Source organism: Paroedura picta, chromosome 3 (genome assembly GCF_049243985.1).
Source record: "Paroedura picta isolate Pp20150507F chromosome 3, Ppicta_v3.0, whole genome shotgun sequence".
In the NCBI taxonomy this organism is placed as follows: Eukaryota; Metazoa; Chordata; class Lepidosauria; order Squamata; family Gekkonidae; genus Paroedura; species Paroedura picta.
The window spans coordinates 37068336-37083402 of NC_135371.1; the positions used below are offsets into that span (position 1 = coordinate 37068336).

Consider the following 15067-nt stretch of genomic DNA (forward strand, 5'->3'; position numbering starts at 1 on the left):
TTGTCAGTTCTGGAAGCTAAACAGGGCCGGCCATGGTTAATATTTGGATGGGAGATCTCAAAGCGCCAGGATTGTGACATGGATGTCTCTTGCTTGACCACCAGGCAATCCTAGGGGCCATTTCGCACGGCTTCAAAGTAGCACAATGGTTGCTATTTGGAAACGCTACTAATTTGCCATAACCCACGACGTCGTAGACAATCTGCAACAATCCTGAAACCAATCAGCAAAAAGCGCTTCGTTGTGGCGCTTTCAGGGGAATCCAGAAAAGTGGATTCACCCTCCGGATAGCGATACACTCCTGCAACCAATCTGCAACAGTAGCGCTAAAGACCTGTGCGTTACCATTGTTGCTGGTTCTTCAAAGTCCCTCCCCTTGGCTCTCTCCTCCAAACTTCCGGCGAAGCGATCGCCATTTTTTTTTCTCCGAGCGAGCGGGGATAAACGCACCGGCGAGCCTCTTTCTGTTTAGAGGCTTCCCTGGCTTCAGTCCTTCACCTTTAGTCACTAAGCACAAACCACATAAAAGCCCGTTTGCTGAAATAAAGTCCCTTTATTTTTTACAAATAAATTCAGCTGAAAATCGGGCCCGTGAGAGGGGGGGGATTTTTTTTTTATCACTCGAGGCAGCGTGCAAACGATCATACAATCAAACGACAGCTCACATTAGGCAGTTGGATGGGTCTCTCCGTAGCAACGAATCTACCTAGATTCGTTGCTATGGGTCGTTTTTTTTTTTTAAAAACCTTTCTTAAAGGGAAAGGGGCTGTTTGGGAGCATGCTAACGGCTGCCCATTGGCTGCTTGACGGCCAGGGGCGGGACGAGCTTGGCAATAGCGCTTCCTTTCTAGCGATTTCTGCCGAGACCGGAAGCCTGTGGGAAACGCTAAAAAACGCAACTGATTCCACTACAAAGGCAGGTATGCATAACGACGAATTCCACTATTTTAAATGGCGATTTTTCATTCCGCAAACAATTTGCAACAAAGATCCCTGTGCGAAAAGGCCCTAGAATCTCCTGGCTTCATTATACACTCGGCACGCGATAAATAGAGATAAACTGGGCATTATCTGGACTGATGAGGGAAGGAAGGTAAACAAAACCGATTTTAAATAGCATCTCACATCCGCTTTTGCACACCTGGCTGTTCGTTGCTGGGTATCCGAAACAAAGCTGGAAAATAGGCTCATGCGGGGAACTCTGTTATTTTCAAGAAGTGTGCTTGCACACTTCTTGTCTAAAATTGTGTTGGTCTTCAAAGTGCCACTGGACTCAAAACTCAACACTGACAGCCATCAAGGATCTTCTCAATAGGAAGGGATGGCAGGTCTGTCCCCTTGCTCGGAACAGGCGGGACCTTTTGGGCTAACCTATGGTGTTGGGAGCCAGCTATAATGACATTGACCTGAAGGGAACCCTACTGCACATGGAGTGTCTGCAGTTGTTATTGCATGTGTTTGAGTCACTTCCAGCTTGGAAGTTGGGTGTTCGCTCCAAGCCTTCTGAGTCCACAGTTTGATACAAAAACATGCAATACTCACCCAGATACTGTATTGACTCCGAAGGAAGATCAGCATGAATGTAAGGCTATCATGCACCTCCAAGAGCACTAGACTCAGGAACTGTCATTCTACAGCTGCCTATTTCTGTATCTTTAATAAGGCCTTTTTTCTCAAGGTTTGTTGGTAACTATGTTAGCTGAACCTTCACATGTTTCTGATTAAGTTACAAAAAACCCCTCCCAGTCAATAAGTGATATGTGATACATTTTAGCTGAAGATACTTAGCAAAGGTGACAGAATGTATGTTGCACAGCTGTGTGTGTGTGTGGTGGTGTCTGAGAACCTGTGATATTTTTAAAAGATACAGTAGTTGCAAGTGCTTGTCAATTGTGTTGTTCCTGTAAGGCCTCTCTTCTCTTTTATCCCACTTTTGATTTCTGTGCTGAGCCTAGCACATGGCTGGAGGCTATGGTGGTTTAATGAGGCATTCCACCAGTCCCCACAGCTGGCTGCCTAAAAGGTGAGAATTTGGTAAGCCGAATGGGCTTGTAAAGCTCACTGCGCTCCTGGATGACTGAAAAAGGAATTGTTTAATGCTTTGGCTCACGGAATGGGTAGAGAGGAGGTGGTGAGGCTGGCCTCCCTACCTAGGTATTTCTAGATAAAAATAATCAAGGGTCAAAATTAAAGGCCACCCAACTCCTGGATCCACAACTTCTAGAATCTGTGGATATGGATATGAGTGGTAATTTGTCCATGCAGTGTCTCCAGGAACAGCCTTGCCTCCAATTTAGATTTTTGTGCAACAGCATACTAGATCTAGTTTCCACAGAGAAGGCTATGGTCACAGATTTGACTCAAGATATGGGATAGGTAAAGGTAAAGGTATCCCCTGTGCAAGCACCGAGTCATGTCTGACCCTTGGGGTGACGCCCTCTAGCATTTTCATGGCAGACTCAATACGGGGTGGTTTGCCAGTGCCTTCCCCAGTCATTACCGTTTACCCCCCAGCAAGCTGGGTACTCATTTTACCGACCTCGGAAGGATGGAAGGCTGAGTCAACCTTGAGCCGGCTGCTGGGATTGAACTCCCAGCCTCATGGGCAGAGCTTTCAGACGGCTGCCTTGCCACTCTGCGCCACAAGAGGGATGCAGCCATGTAAATTTGAAGAGGGCAAATGAAGTTCTGTGATCCAGATCTTTGGCTTAGCATCATGATGGATCTGTAATATTTAAGGTATACGCTATATGAACTCTTAATTTAATAGTGGATTATTGTAGCCAGAGTGGCCTGCTGCAATTTTTCAAAAGGATTTTAAGGATTCTACTAAATCTGAGAGCTCCCACCCCACCCGGCCTGCAAAACCATTATTGGTTGACTGAATTCTGAGATGTGTGGAAAGGGCCAAGGCAGCACTTAAGCAAATATGAGATTTCTAATACACTATATTTATATCTACTAGAGTAAGGATATAAATAGGGTATAATGAAAGTTTAGGGCAAAAAAACACAACCCATTTATGGGCATAACTAGTGAGAATTTAAGATGTTTTTCTTTGTATAGTAGAATCTTCGTGCCCAACTTCAAACAGCTTTTATAACGGCCCCTCAGTTTCAAAAGTAATTTTCCACATGGCTATTTAACTAAAAAGGCCCCATAGCCACATCGAAGCATCCCAGTATCTAGGTCAGCATGCCTTTTAATAAAGTTAAGAGGGACCCATATGCAGGCCATTGTCAGTACGTGATCATTACCTATTATTAAAAATAACTTTGCAAACAAAACAAAATGAAATCAAAGGCCATGTAAGGTTTTTATTTATTTTAATTGTATAAACCTCCTTTAGGTAGCAATATTAAGCCACAACAATATAATGCCACATTTAGACAGCATTTAATAAAATGCATAAGCATGCACTGCAATACTCTATATACACACACAACAATGCAAATCTCTCTCCATGACCGAAGACATTGATTAGATATATAAAAAATTAGATTTTAAAAAAAGATCATGCTATTTTAAATGCTATCACATTTACAAAGCTGATTTCACCAAATAAATGGTAAGGAAGCAACAGCATTTGTCAGGTTTTCAACCTGAAATTAAAAAAAAAGTACACAGCATTTTAAGAAACAATGAAAAGCACAAAGTTACAAAAGATACTCCAGGGAACTATCACAGACAATTCCTTTTGGAGCAAATTGATTAATTTTAAGAAGAGCTCAAAGCATGAAGGGTTTTCAAAAAACATACAACAATGATACAAGGGGATAAATATGTGCAGGTTTACAGTTCTAAATTACCTGGAAACAATGGCTTTAGGTTTAGAGTTAGCAGGCAATTATTTAGAAGTCTTTTAGGTATGTGCATTTTGGACAGTGTACTGCTCAACAAACTCTTGCTGCCTTTTGACCAGCATAATTTTTTTCTTTTTAAATGTATCCCTCCTCTCCTCCCTAGCACAGAAAATAAAGCTTAGCCTCTCCTCCACATTCTTTATCCAGTAAGAATTATTTACTGAATCAAAATGCAAAATGTTCAATAGAGAGGATTTCAGAGAATGCTAATAATAGCAAGATGTATTTCTCAACATTTACGTTTGACTTTTTTTTCTATACAGAAACGGCTTGAGCTGCACACACCCTGTGAAATAATTAATGAAATCGGACTGTTCTTCAATGATAAAATGCCCATTTAACTTTAAGTTTAAAACAGCAAGCATGATTGTCATGACACGAAATGGATGAGAAACTTGTTCAAGTTAGGGGAATTTTCCTGCTCAAAAGTTTATTGATTGGATTTGAAACATTAAAACAAATGTCGGGTAAGATTAACACTTGGAACAAGAAAGCTATGTACATTTGTTAATTAGGTGGCTAGGAAATGGCAGCTGGGCAGAAAGGCTCTTGAACCTTTTGCAGTTATTTGAATAGGACTTCACCAAAACTTGAGCCCCACATCTTTGGCATTCTCTGTGGACAGTTCAGTCAGGACCACATTCTTTTAGTGCAGGACTACGCATGGATTAGCCTGCATATTTGGCAGTAGTCTCTATTTCTTCAAGCCCAATCATTTAGAAGCTTACATATATCAATTAGATGAAGATTTTTATCAAATCTGTTACTCTTCCATTCATAGTTAAAACCCATCTCTAAAATGTGTCTGTAACTATGTTGGACTCTGCTCCACATGGCCACTGCTTGTTCAAATGATCACGTTTGACTCCAAAGGCCTTCTGTAGGAAGGTAGGGTGCCCAGACAAGCCTCTACAAATAGGACTTAGCAAAGATATAATGGAAGATATGACAATAAATAATACCAGCTGTGAATCACAAGCCATTTCCCTACTGAATTTATTTGGGATGTCTCCCACAGCCTTCAATAGCAGTATAAAATTCCCCATAGCTACTCATGAGCTGTGTGTCACACCACTGGTCTGTTCAAAGATGACAATGTCCTAGCCAGGGAGCATTATATGCCACTATCTACTGTAGTCAGCCTTGTATTCACTTATGCAGTATAGCTTGTATCTATATAAAACTAAACATGTATTTTGCATGACAGCCTTGTTCATTCTAATCAGAAACTTCAGGAGACTTACGGACATCATTAACATAGTTATTAAATTTCACATGCTAAAAAAGAAGCCTGTACAACCCCACTCCCTCTCCCCAAGAATAAAAAGCCCATTTTTGTGTGTGTATCAAGAATACACAGAAATGTTAACGGTCCATGGGTGCAATCCACCAAAAACAATATGACCTTCACTCCTTTCAACAGAGCTTGTTAGTGTTGAGAAACAATATCCAGAACTATTAAATAGCTTCTCTCAATATATAAAACAAAGTGCAAATGCTTCCTGGGTTTAGAAACAGATGCTCACTGGACTAAGGAAAGCGTGGAGACATAAAATTACGTAAGGTCTAAGCTCTGAGCAAGAAAAATTTAGGAAGCTCAATATTTGCAATTTAAAATCTTTTTGCTAACATATAGAAATCTGATATATATGATTATACGACTGTACATATTTCTATATACATACTTACACTCTTTATATTACACTGTACATAGTATACTGGAGAAAATTAGATAAAAACACATAATCAGCATACACACAAGTTAAATATGTTTGGGATTAAAAATGCTATTTTAGGCAAAGCCATGAACTTGGGTATGAATACCATGGAATATTTTTTTTCCTCTGAATGGCAGACTCTCATGCCATATCACAATAAACTTTTTAAGAAATAGGAACACCTGTAGATATGCTTTAAAAACGTGTTGAAGAAAGGAAATCTGACCTTTCCCATAGTAAGCCACTTTCAGAGCTCCCTGGTAACAGAGCAAATTATACTTGATAGGAAATAATATATAATGGCTTCCACAATTTCAGCAATGTTCTATAAGATTCTGAGGCCGTAGTGTTAGATCAGTCATCCATGGCCACATTTCATTGAAGTCAATGAAACTTATGACTGTGGTCCAGTGTAGCAACAAACAAAGCCCAGAATGTGGGATATTCTGCATCAGGTTTTTAATGCAGAGCAGTTTCTTAACTGCATCGTTTCCCCCCTCTTTTTCTGTTTCCTGAGCAGCATCTCCACCATCACAAATTGCTTTTAAAATTTTTCTCCTAGGGTTAAAGAGCTGCTGGCATTATCTTAGGGGGAATGGGCAAAAGAAAGCAAAGCTGTGCCAGGCATATTCAGCTGATGATGGCAGCCACCTGACTCAGGCTGACCAATGTGTAATGAATAGTGAGGTTAAAACTCATCTTTGCATTTCTTTTCGCCCAGGTTGCTTCTGTGTATCTCTTCCTTTCTAATGCCTATTTTCTACCAGGGAGAACTGAAATGGACAAAAGTGTCTCAACTGAGTTCCAAGGAGTAGTATTAGATCACACAGACACTACTCTGCTACTCCCAACCTTTTTCTTAGTTAGGGCCTCTCTCTTTGCAGTGCACAGGCCAGATACCTGCCATAAAAGTCAATCAAGTTATGGCCTACTGAAAAAGATCACCATACTGCACTGTTCTTTGGCCACATGAAGTGGCTTCCTAGTCACTCAAAAATAACAACGTTTGCCTGCACTGTAGGATCCAGTCCATGTCACTCTTGAATCACTCTAAGTCTTTATCCTTGGGCAGCATGGAAAGCAGAAAACTCTGTGTGTCTCCTAAACAGTGGGATCACTATCTATTTCTATTACAAAAGTTACAGAAAAGATTGTTAATAGCATGTAAGATCAGATAACTGATTAACCAGTGAACCACAAAAAGTGCTGTACAGAAAAACTTACAACGAAAGAGAGGTTTTATGCCAGCTATTAAGTACCACTGGTTAAAACCAATCTTTTAGGCCAATCCCAGCTCCAAATAAATTATTTAGATTAGTGTAATCGATTTAAATTTCAGCACATACTAAAGCCGTGATGAAATATGATTGTTTTGATACTACCAAATCCAAAAGCTCTGGGTAGTATATGAAACAACCTTATGCTGTAAAACAAAACCATCATTAATACAACCAGTATATGCCAATTTTTGTAGATTTCAATACTACTGGGTGGGCAACTCTAAACAGGTCTACTCAGAATCATAGTCTGGAATGCTGGCAGGGGCTCATGGGAACTGTAGTCCATGAACATTTGGAGGACCACAGGTTGACTACCCCTGGTCTGCACTATTCAGGGATCTTACTGCCAGGATTTCAATATCATTGTCCTAAACAGCATTTTATATGCTTCTAGTATTTCCTTTTTAGTATTTCCTTTTGCACAAAATTTATGTCTAAAAAGTTTTAAAAAGCAGAATTTTGGCCACAGCTACTTTTAAGGCCACTTACAAAGCTTAAAAGGGGGGAAAAGTCAGATTTTACTGTGGAAGAGCTGAACTCAACCAGTGTGGCTACGGAACACTGAGATAGTTCAGTATTCATTTTAATTAAACTTATGACATCTTTCTACTATCATTTCAAGATGTATTCATGCGCTCCATTCTATTGACTGTGTTTGCAGTCAATATCTGCAGTGGGAACAAAAGTATAAATCAGTGAATGAAAAGGCACAACACTTTTTGCTATTTCTCCACTGCAGGTATTTTGTGAATTAACTGTCATCTCAACATTACAAAGATGGGAAATGCAGTAGACTGAGATGTACTTAGGAACTAGAATTATACTTAATGATTCATTGATCATTTAAAGTAACATCTAATCCAGTCAGTCAGAATTTACAATGGCAGTAAAGATAATAGTATTTGCTCACAGATCTGTCAAAAAGCCTGCCCAGCCCCCCTATAATTCCTAATTAAAAAAAACAACAACCAAAAGCAATCCTGTTTGGAACGTTTTCAAATCAATAATTCCAGAAACAAGTCATTTCTGTGTATTTTAAATGAATTTCTGCAAACGTTGATTTGAAAAATAACAACAGCAATGCATTATATAAAATTAAATCTACTGGACCTACTGAAGCATCAAGAATGTTTTTTGGCAGGTGGGGAAATAAAGGTACAAAGCATATTTTTTAGTACTCCAACTTGAGCAGAGACTCTCTTTAGACAGTTTTCTCGAGTCAGGTCATGCCCCTAAACATTTCTCTAACTCTAACCCAAAATGTTAATTGTACAAATAAGTACTGAAGAGCGAGTGGTTATAACTGAAACTGATAACCCCCCTGTAACTTCATGACTGATGTACTACATAATAAAAAGGCATATCATCGTACATCACTGAGCAGTAAAGCAGTAACTGGTACTGAACCCCTTAAAAATCTCCATGATTCTTCATTACCGAGGTAAGAAATTAGTATGCTGTGGATAAATTCTACAGCATTTATTATGCTGACAGCTGAGTCATAAACATTATGTTTCACTTATGCTGTAAACATTTACATTAATTTAGCAAAATGGAATTTCAAACACTATAGAAATCTGTTTGGAAGAATCACATTATTAATAAACACATTAACAATTGACATTTCATGGCATAAATGATTGTCTCCCACAGCTTGTCAAGTTTTCCTACATATCATTCACGCATCTGCAGTTAAAAATGCTATTTTTTATTTATCCTGCTTGTATCAAGCTGGGGTGATGGTGATGTCATCGTTTTAACAAGGTCTGCTTTCAAAGTGCTCATATCACTATATCCTGGCAAATTCTAGATGCTAGTTCCAAGGTACTTCTTTAAAAATATAGATGTGCACTGGGCTGGGGTCCAAAGAACCCATTGTCCAAGCAGGAAGTGCTGCTGCTTGTGCAAGGGGGGGGGGGTGTTGCCGATTCCGTATTATGCAGAGCTGGGGCCCTCTGCATTGTCTTGCATGTCATTCCAAGAGACCCTCCTGTGATTAGGTCTGAAGAACTGTGGCAGGAAGGGAGACAGCAGTATTCCACTGTGCTAGCAGAACTCCACCTGTGGCAGGTTCAGAGGAACATCCTCAGTTCAGCAATTTTCTGTTAGTATCTTGACAAAAAAGGATTTTTGCTCACTGCCAAGCTCTAAATAAAAAGTGTTATTTATAAGCTTGTTCGGCAATTCACTATAGCCTTTTTATCAAAAGACATTATAATCTTTCTGTCAGAAATAAGTCCTTGTGGAAGGTTTATTCCAAAGTCTTCTTTTTTTAACCTTGTCTTAAAGCAGACAAGAATAACTAACAGGAAAATGCAACGTATCGAAAATATTTATACATATTATGCCAGTTAACCAGTGAGACATGATTATTCAGTTCCATCGAGATGCGTTGATCCCTTCTAGGAAGCAGAGCCTGTAATCTGGCCGTTATACTCTGCTGTTTCCATTTTCAGAATGTAGGGGATGATGCTATCAATTGGAACGTTTCCAATGAGCCCAGTAAAAAAGAGTTCTTCGGTAATGCTAGAGCTCATTAGTCTAAGTGCTGGGAGGCGAACTAAAATCCGGGCTAGTCTGCAAAAGAGAATTCACAGAACATGAAAAAAAATGCACTGACTCTTAAGGCTGAATAAAAACATTTGATCAGTCTGAATGAATATCTTTTCTTATTTTTGCATTTAGTAAATGAAATGAAAAGTCTCAACAATCATACTCCAGTGAATTTTTAAAGCTGTGTACATGTTTAAATGTGTGTGTTTTTCAGACTGCATCCCAGTGTGAAGGTCTGTCATTCAAAAGAAATAAATTAAGAACTCCTCCAGGCATGCCCAAGCATTCAGACATGTCTACACTAATTCTCTGAAACCTTGTCTTAGTTTATATAATCTGAAAATGTCATTCTCAGTGTCCTAGAAATGTCACAGGAGAAAAATAAACACTTACTTTTGGTGAACAGAAAGGACCTTATAACACCAATTATTTTAAAATGTACAAAATCACATTTAAAATTGGTGTTAATATTGTACATTTTAAAAATTTATCTGATAAGATTGTTCCATTCAACATCTTCATGCACCCTCTTGCCAACTGGTACGGACGTTTGGGCTGAGTTGTCACCAATAGCTGGGTGTCATCTGTATGACAGTTTATGCACTGGAGGTTTCATGCTGGGCTGCAGGCTGGGGTTTTAGTTGTGACAGGTTGCCCCACCTCTTCCTGCATCCACACGGGGGAGCATTTGGCCCAGTGCACCTAATCTGCCCCCTATTTGTGTTCCTGCATGAGAGCTGGGGCAGTGAAGCGCCCAGTGCACCCAGCTATTCCTCCTGATAGATGACCGCCCTGACTTTTCCCCAGAAGCATTAGCTAGCTGCCTGGAAGCAGTGATGAGATGGCTCAAGCAGAGTTGTCTAAAGCTCAGTCCTTCAAAGACGGAGGTCTTGTGGCTAGCTAGGAAGGGTCCATGTGAGGGAACTTCCCCCCCCCCCCCGGATGGTGTGCAGCTCTCAGCAGCTCACCCCACCAGGAACCTGGGCATGATCTTCCCTCACAATGGAAGCCTAGGTCACTAAAGTAGTGCAGCTGGCATTTTACCACCTCCATCAAGCCAAACTACTAGCACCCTACTTTGCCCCAGAACACCTAATCACAGTGATCCATGCGATGGTCACCTCTGGACTGGACTACTGCAACTCCCTCTACGCAGGCCTGCCCTTAACCCTGGTCTGGAAACTACAGCTGGCCCAAACTGCAGCAGGCAGGGTCCTCACAGTAACACTATGGAGGTCCCACATCCAGCCCATCCTTAATCAACTGCAGTGGCTACTGGTCGAATTCCAGATCAGGCTAAAGGTTTTGGTAATCACCTTCAAGGCCATACGCGGCTAGGGCCTAGTGTACCTCAGGGACCACCTCTCTGCCTATTCCCCTCAAAGAGCTCTTTGCTCCGCCACCACCAACTGGCTAATGATCCCTGGCCCAAAAGAAGCCTGCTTGGCCTCAACCAGGGCTAGAGCCTTCTCTGTCCTGGCCCTCACCTGGTGGAATGAGCTCCCAGAGGGGATCAGGGCCGACGGAACTAAAATAGTTCCACAGGCCTGCAAAAGGGAGCTCCTCCACCTTTTGCTTCTCCTCCTCCAGGCACTTGGTTGAGGTCAACTGGAATCAGCAACATCTACAGGGCTCCTGAACCTCCCTCCCAGGAATCCATACACCCGATCTGAACCATGGACCAGTTTAAACTGTTGATTAGACTGTTGCCTTCAGTTATGGTTGTTAATGTTAATGTTGTCATTGTTGCAGTCCATTTAGATGTTACGTAGAAACAAAGTTCAATTGTACTGTTTACTTTCCTTGTAAACTACCCTGAGCCTCAGGGGAGGGTGGTATATAAATATACTAATAAATAAAAAGGATCTGCCAATTACGTTTCACAGTATTAAGACAAATAAAGTTTTATTCATGGCTTAAGCTTTTGTGTGATGAAGCGTGCATACACATGAAAACTTATACCTTGAATAAAACTTTTATTGGTCAGAAAGGTGCCACTGGACTCAAACTTTATTTCACAGTATTGTAGCTTCATCTCCATTCTATGCATGTTTTGACTCGGCAATATTCATGTAGCTCATTATGTAACTCCATCAGTAAAAGTTTTGTTACCCAGTGTTCCATTAACACTGTAGTGACAGTCCTCATGCCTGATGGAGCCCTTTCCCCATGCCACGGAGTCATCTGATGCAGTGGGCAAGCCCATGATTCATCCAGCAGTGCTAGTTCCTGACAGCTCAGAGCAGGCAGAGGGGAAGGGACCAGCAACAACTGGGAGAATCAGCTGGAGGGGCAGGACTGATGTGTATAAGTGCTCAAAGACACGGGACATGATGGCAGAGGGGGAAGAACCTTGCCCACTGGGTGATGTTGTTTCCCACCAGGTGGGGTTTGATTGCTGTGGGTCATTCTGGGTAGGCAGAGTAATAACCGTTATTCTGGTTTTATGAGTGTTACAATAAGGCAGGGGTAGTCAAACTGTGGCCCTCCAGATGTCCATGGACTACAATTCCCCCCTGCATTCGCTGGCAGGGGGCTCCTGGGAATTGTAGTTCATGGACATCTGGAGGGCCGCAGTTTGACTACCCCTGCAATAAGGTCCCTGTCTAACTCATAGATGGTTTTGTGAATATAGATACTTGCTTAAAATCTTTATCCTATCAATGTGATATATGTTACTTGTAAAGTTTATGGGCACTGGGCATTATCCACCTACAGTTAAGCACATTTACAAGCCACTGATTTCAAACAGCAACAAGCATAAGATTATATTTCTCCAACAAAGGGGTTTTTGGGTAGTTTCAATATTTAATAGATTTCAATTTGTTGTTTTTTTATTACTGTTTTGCAGGTTGCATTTGGAAACCACTGTATACATAATATTTAAGCCACAAATAAAATACCTGTAAGTATCTTCTGGATACGTTTTTTGAACGTAATCTTGTAATTCCATTTGAGCTTTTTCTTGGAATTTTTCTATCTGGCTAGAACTTGTTAGACCAGGGTGATCTAGGAAAAGGGGACAAAAAAGGGTATTCACTTGCACCAAACGACAAGATTAACTATTTTAAGTAAGTCCAATTTTATGCTGTTGAGATAACTCGTCTTCTACTTAAAACAGTTCAAAATTTGTGTGCCTTGATATTAGCTGTACAGAATATTCCAAACCTCAGTCATTCCAGGATGCTGAATGGTGAATATAAAGATAACTGGAGAAAAATAATGGAATTAACTACTTAAAGACTGCAGTGATAAAAGTTATTGTTCATTTCTACAACCAATAACTTGTCAATAAATAGAGAATTATTATAAAGTCAATGTAATTGACAGCAAGACTACCACTATTACTAATCATGATCAAGTGTCTAATTTGGCTTTTAATATAAGGCTTGCAGTTTGCAGTTGACTGTTCAGAAAAATCAGTTTTTTTGACAGCCATGTATCAGAAAGAAGGGTACATAGATACACTCTAAAGTGGCTATAAAACAGGTTTAAACCAGTGTTAGAACTATTTATCCTCTCTCCCCCCAAAAAAGTCTTGCTTCTGTATCATTATTATGAATATATCTAATTCTTAATAGGGCCAGATCTGTGGCCATTTGAATCTAGCGACTGGATTCATGAACAGAAAAGGGAGAGCTTTCTATAAACCTGATAAAAGCCCCAGGTTTGCAAACAAACTAGGGGGTTAGAATCCCCCCAAATAGTAAAAGCAGGATTATCAAACGCCCCAATAGCCATTGCTAGGCAGTAATGCCAGCCATCAAGTCTCGGTTTCTGTCAATAAAATGCAGATGGAGGGGGCTCTTTCCAGGGCTGTTTTGTCTTTGATTCATCAGTAATTGCTGGGTGACTCAGTACCACACGACTTGCCTGACTGATGCAGGCGTGGCTCCTTGCTACTGTCCAATAGCAGCCACTCCATGAACGCCAGTGTGGTCTAGTGGTTAGTTTTACAATATGATCTGGAAGACTCAGGTTGGAATTCTGCCAAGGAAGTTCATTGGGTGACTTTGAGCCAGTCACACAGTCTTGGTATAACCTACACCGCAGGGTTCTTGTGAGGATAAAATAATGAAAGCCAGTGTGGTGTGGTGGTTTAGAATTTCAGACAAGGGTCTGAGAAACCTGGGTGCAAATCTCCACCCTGCTGCAGAAGCTTACTGGATCACATGGGTCAGTCATAGACATTCAGCTTAATTTACCTCACTGGGTTGTTGAGAGAAGAAAAAAAATGACGTAAGCTGCCTTGGGTCCTCCTTGTGGAGAAAGGTGGAATATAAATTAAATAAGTAAATAAAGGTGAAGATGGGAGGACAGATAGGAGGTAGGTTGGCTGATATATAGGAATGAGAGAAAGGTGGAGACAAAGGTTATAGATATGGAGGCTACCTGGAGAAGTTAAAGAGGAAATAGGGACAGAGATAAAGGCATAAGTGAGGTTCCTCACCATGCAAATGGTCTTAGCTTAGCTAATGACACACAACTTGGCCAAATTTCTCCCAAAAACGTTTATGCACTGGAGGTTTCATGCTGGGCTGCAGGCTGGAGTTTTAGTCATGGCAGGTTGCCCCACCTCTTCCTGCACCCACATGGGGGAGCATTTGGCCCAGTGTCCCTCATCTGCCCCCGATTTGTGCTCCTGCAAGGGAGCTGGGGCAGTGAAGTTCCCAGTGCGTAAACGGTCAAAGAGAAGCTATCAGGAAGAATTAAGGAGGGAAAGCTGAAAACAGGGACAAAGTAAAGGTATGTTTGTTGGGTGTGTGACCAGCTGCTCATTAACACAGGAAGCCCCACACAGCAGCAATCTGGAGTCACATAGGTACTGTCCATTGCCCATTTTCAGATTACAGCAGTTATAGTCTGCTCAGGATGTGTACTGTTTCTCTCAATAAGGGGAAAAAGATCAGAGGGAAAATTGGTGGTGAGTGAGAAGGAAAGAAGGAAGCAGGAAACAGGAAAGACTACTGGGGCTGCCAGGGGAAGAAAAAAAGAAAATAGTAGGGGAGCGGTAAATGAGAGGCCCCCTGCAACTCCTTGTAATAACAATAATAAGCACTTTCCCTCAGTGACTGGCATATATTGCTTACATTACCTAAATAATCCTTACAGCACCTAGCTTTACTGACTTCTGATTTTATGCTTTTGTTAAGGGGGGTATTGTGGCTCAGTGGCAGAGGATGTGCTTGGCATGCAGAAAGCCTCAGGTTCAGTCCCCAGTATCTCCATTTAAAAAGAACAGGTAGGAAGTGATGCAAAAGATTTCTACCTGAGACCCTGGACCAAAATGAGGGAGGTTCATGTATTCATAAACTTATATCTACTGTAGATGTTATTTATCTTATGGTAGTCCCTTCTTTGCATGATGTTTTATGCAGCAATCCACTAAAGACTGATTCTGCTCGTTAAGTCCATTCATTTTAATGGATTTAGTCTGGATTAGGATCAGAATGACATACTATGCTTGTTTAAGACTTATTACATATTTATTTGAATGTTTAAATCTTGTAAACCACCCCTCATATCACTTTGTGATAAAAGGGCAGAATACAACCTTTCTGAACAGATAGAATTGTGCTGTTATACACATTACAGATGAAGGGGATGAACTTGTCAAAGTCCAGAAGATGGACTGTCTATGCAACAATGCAAG

The 15067-nt window shown here is 40.9% G+C and overlaps 1 protein-coding gene and 1 long non-coding RNA gene across 8 annotated transcripts in view; one reads left to right on the top strand and one right to left on the bottom strand.

Moving 5' to 3' along the window:
- LOC143831837 (uncharacterized) overlaps nt 1-15067 on the top strand; it is a 35198-nt gene that overhangs the window by 686 nt on the left and 19445 nt on the right. Inside the window, exon 2 of the long non-coding RNA XR_013228981.1 lies at nt 12266-12319. This is a non-coding gene — a long non-coding RNA (uncharacterized LOC143831837). The remainder of the gene's footprint in view (nt 1-12265; nt 12320-15067) is intronic.
- Nucleotides 3298-15067, bottom strand: part of NR2C2 (nuclear receptor subfamily 2 group C member 2) — a 54010-nt gene continuing 42240 nt past the window's right edge. For 6 of the 7 annotated variants that reach the window (XM_077325320.1, XM_077325324.1, XM_077325322.1 and 3 more), the window contains 2 exons: nt 12318-12423; nt 3298-9438 (listed from right to left, as the gene is read on the bottom strand). In XM_077325320.1, coding sequence (XP_077181435.1) covers nt 9264-9438; nt 12318-12423 — 281 coding nt within the window. In that variant the 3' untranslated portion in view covers nt 3298-9263. The remainder of the gene's footprint in view (nt 9439-12317; nt 12424-15067) is intronic. The other variant, XR_013228978.1, reaches the window with a different exon arrangement.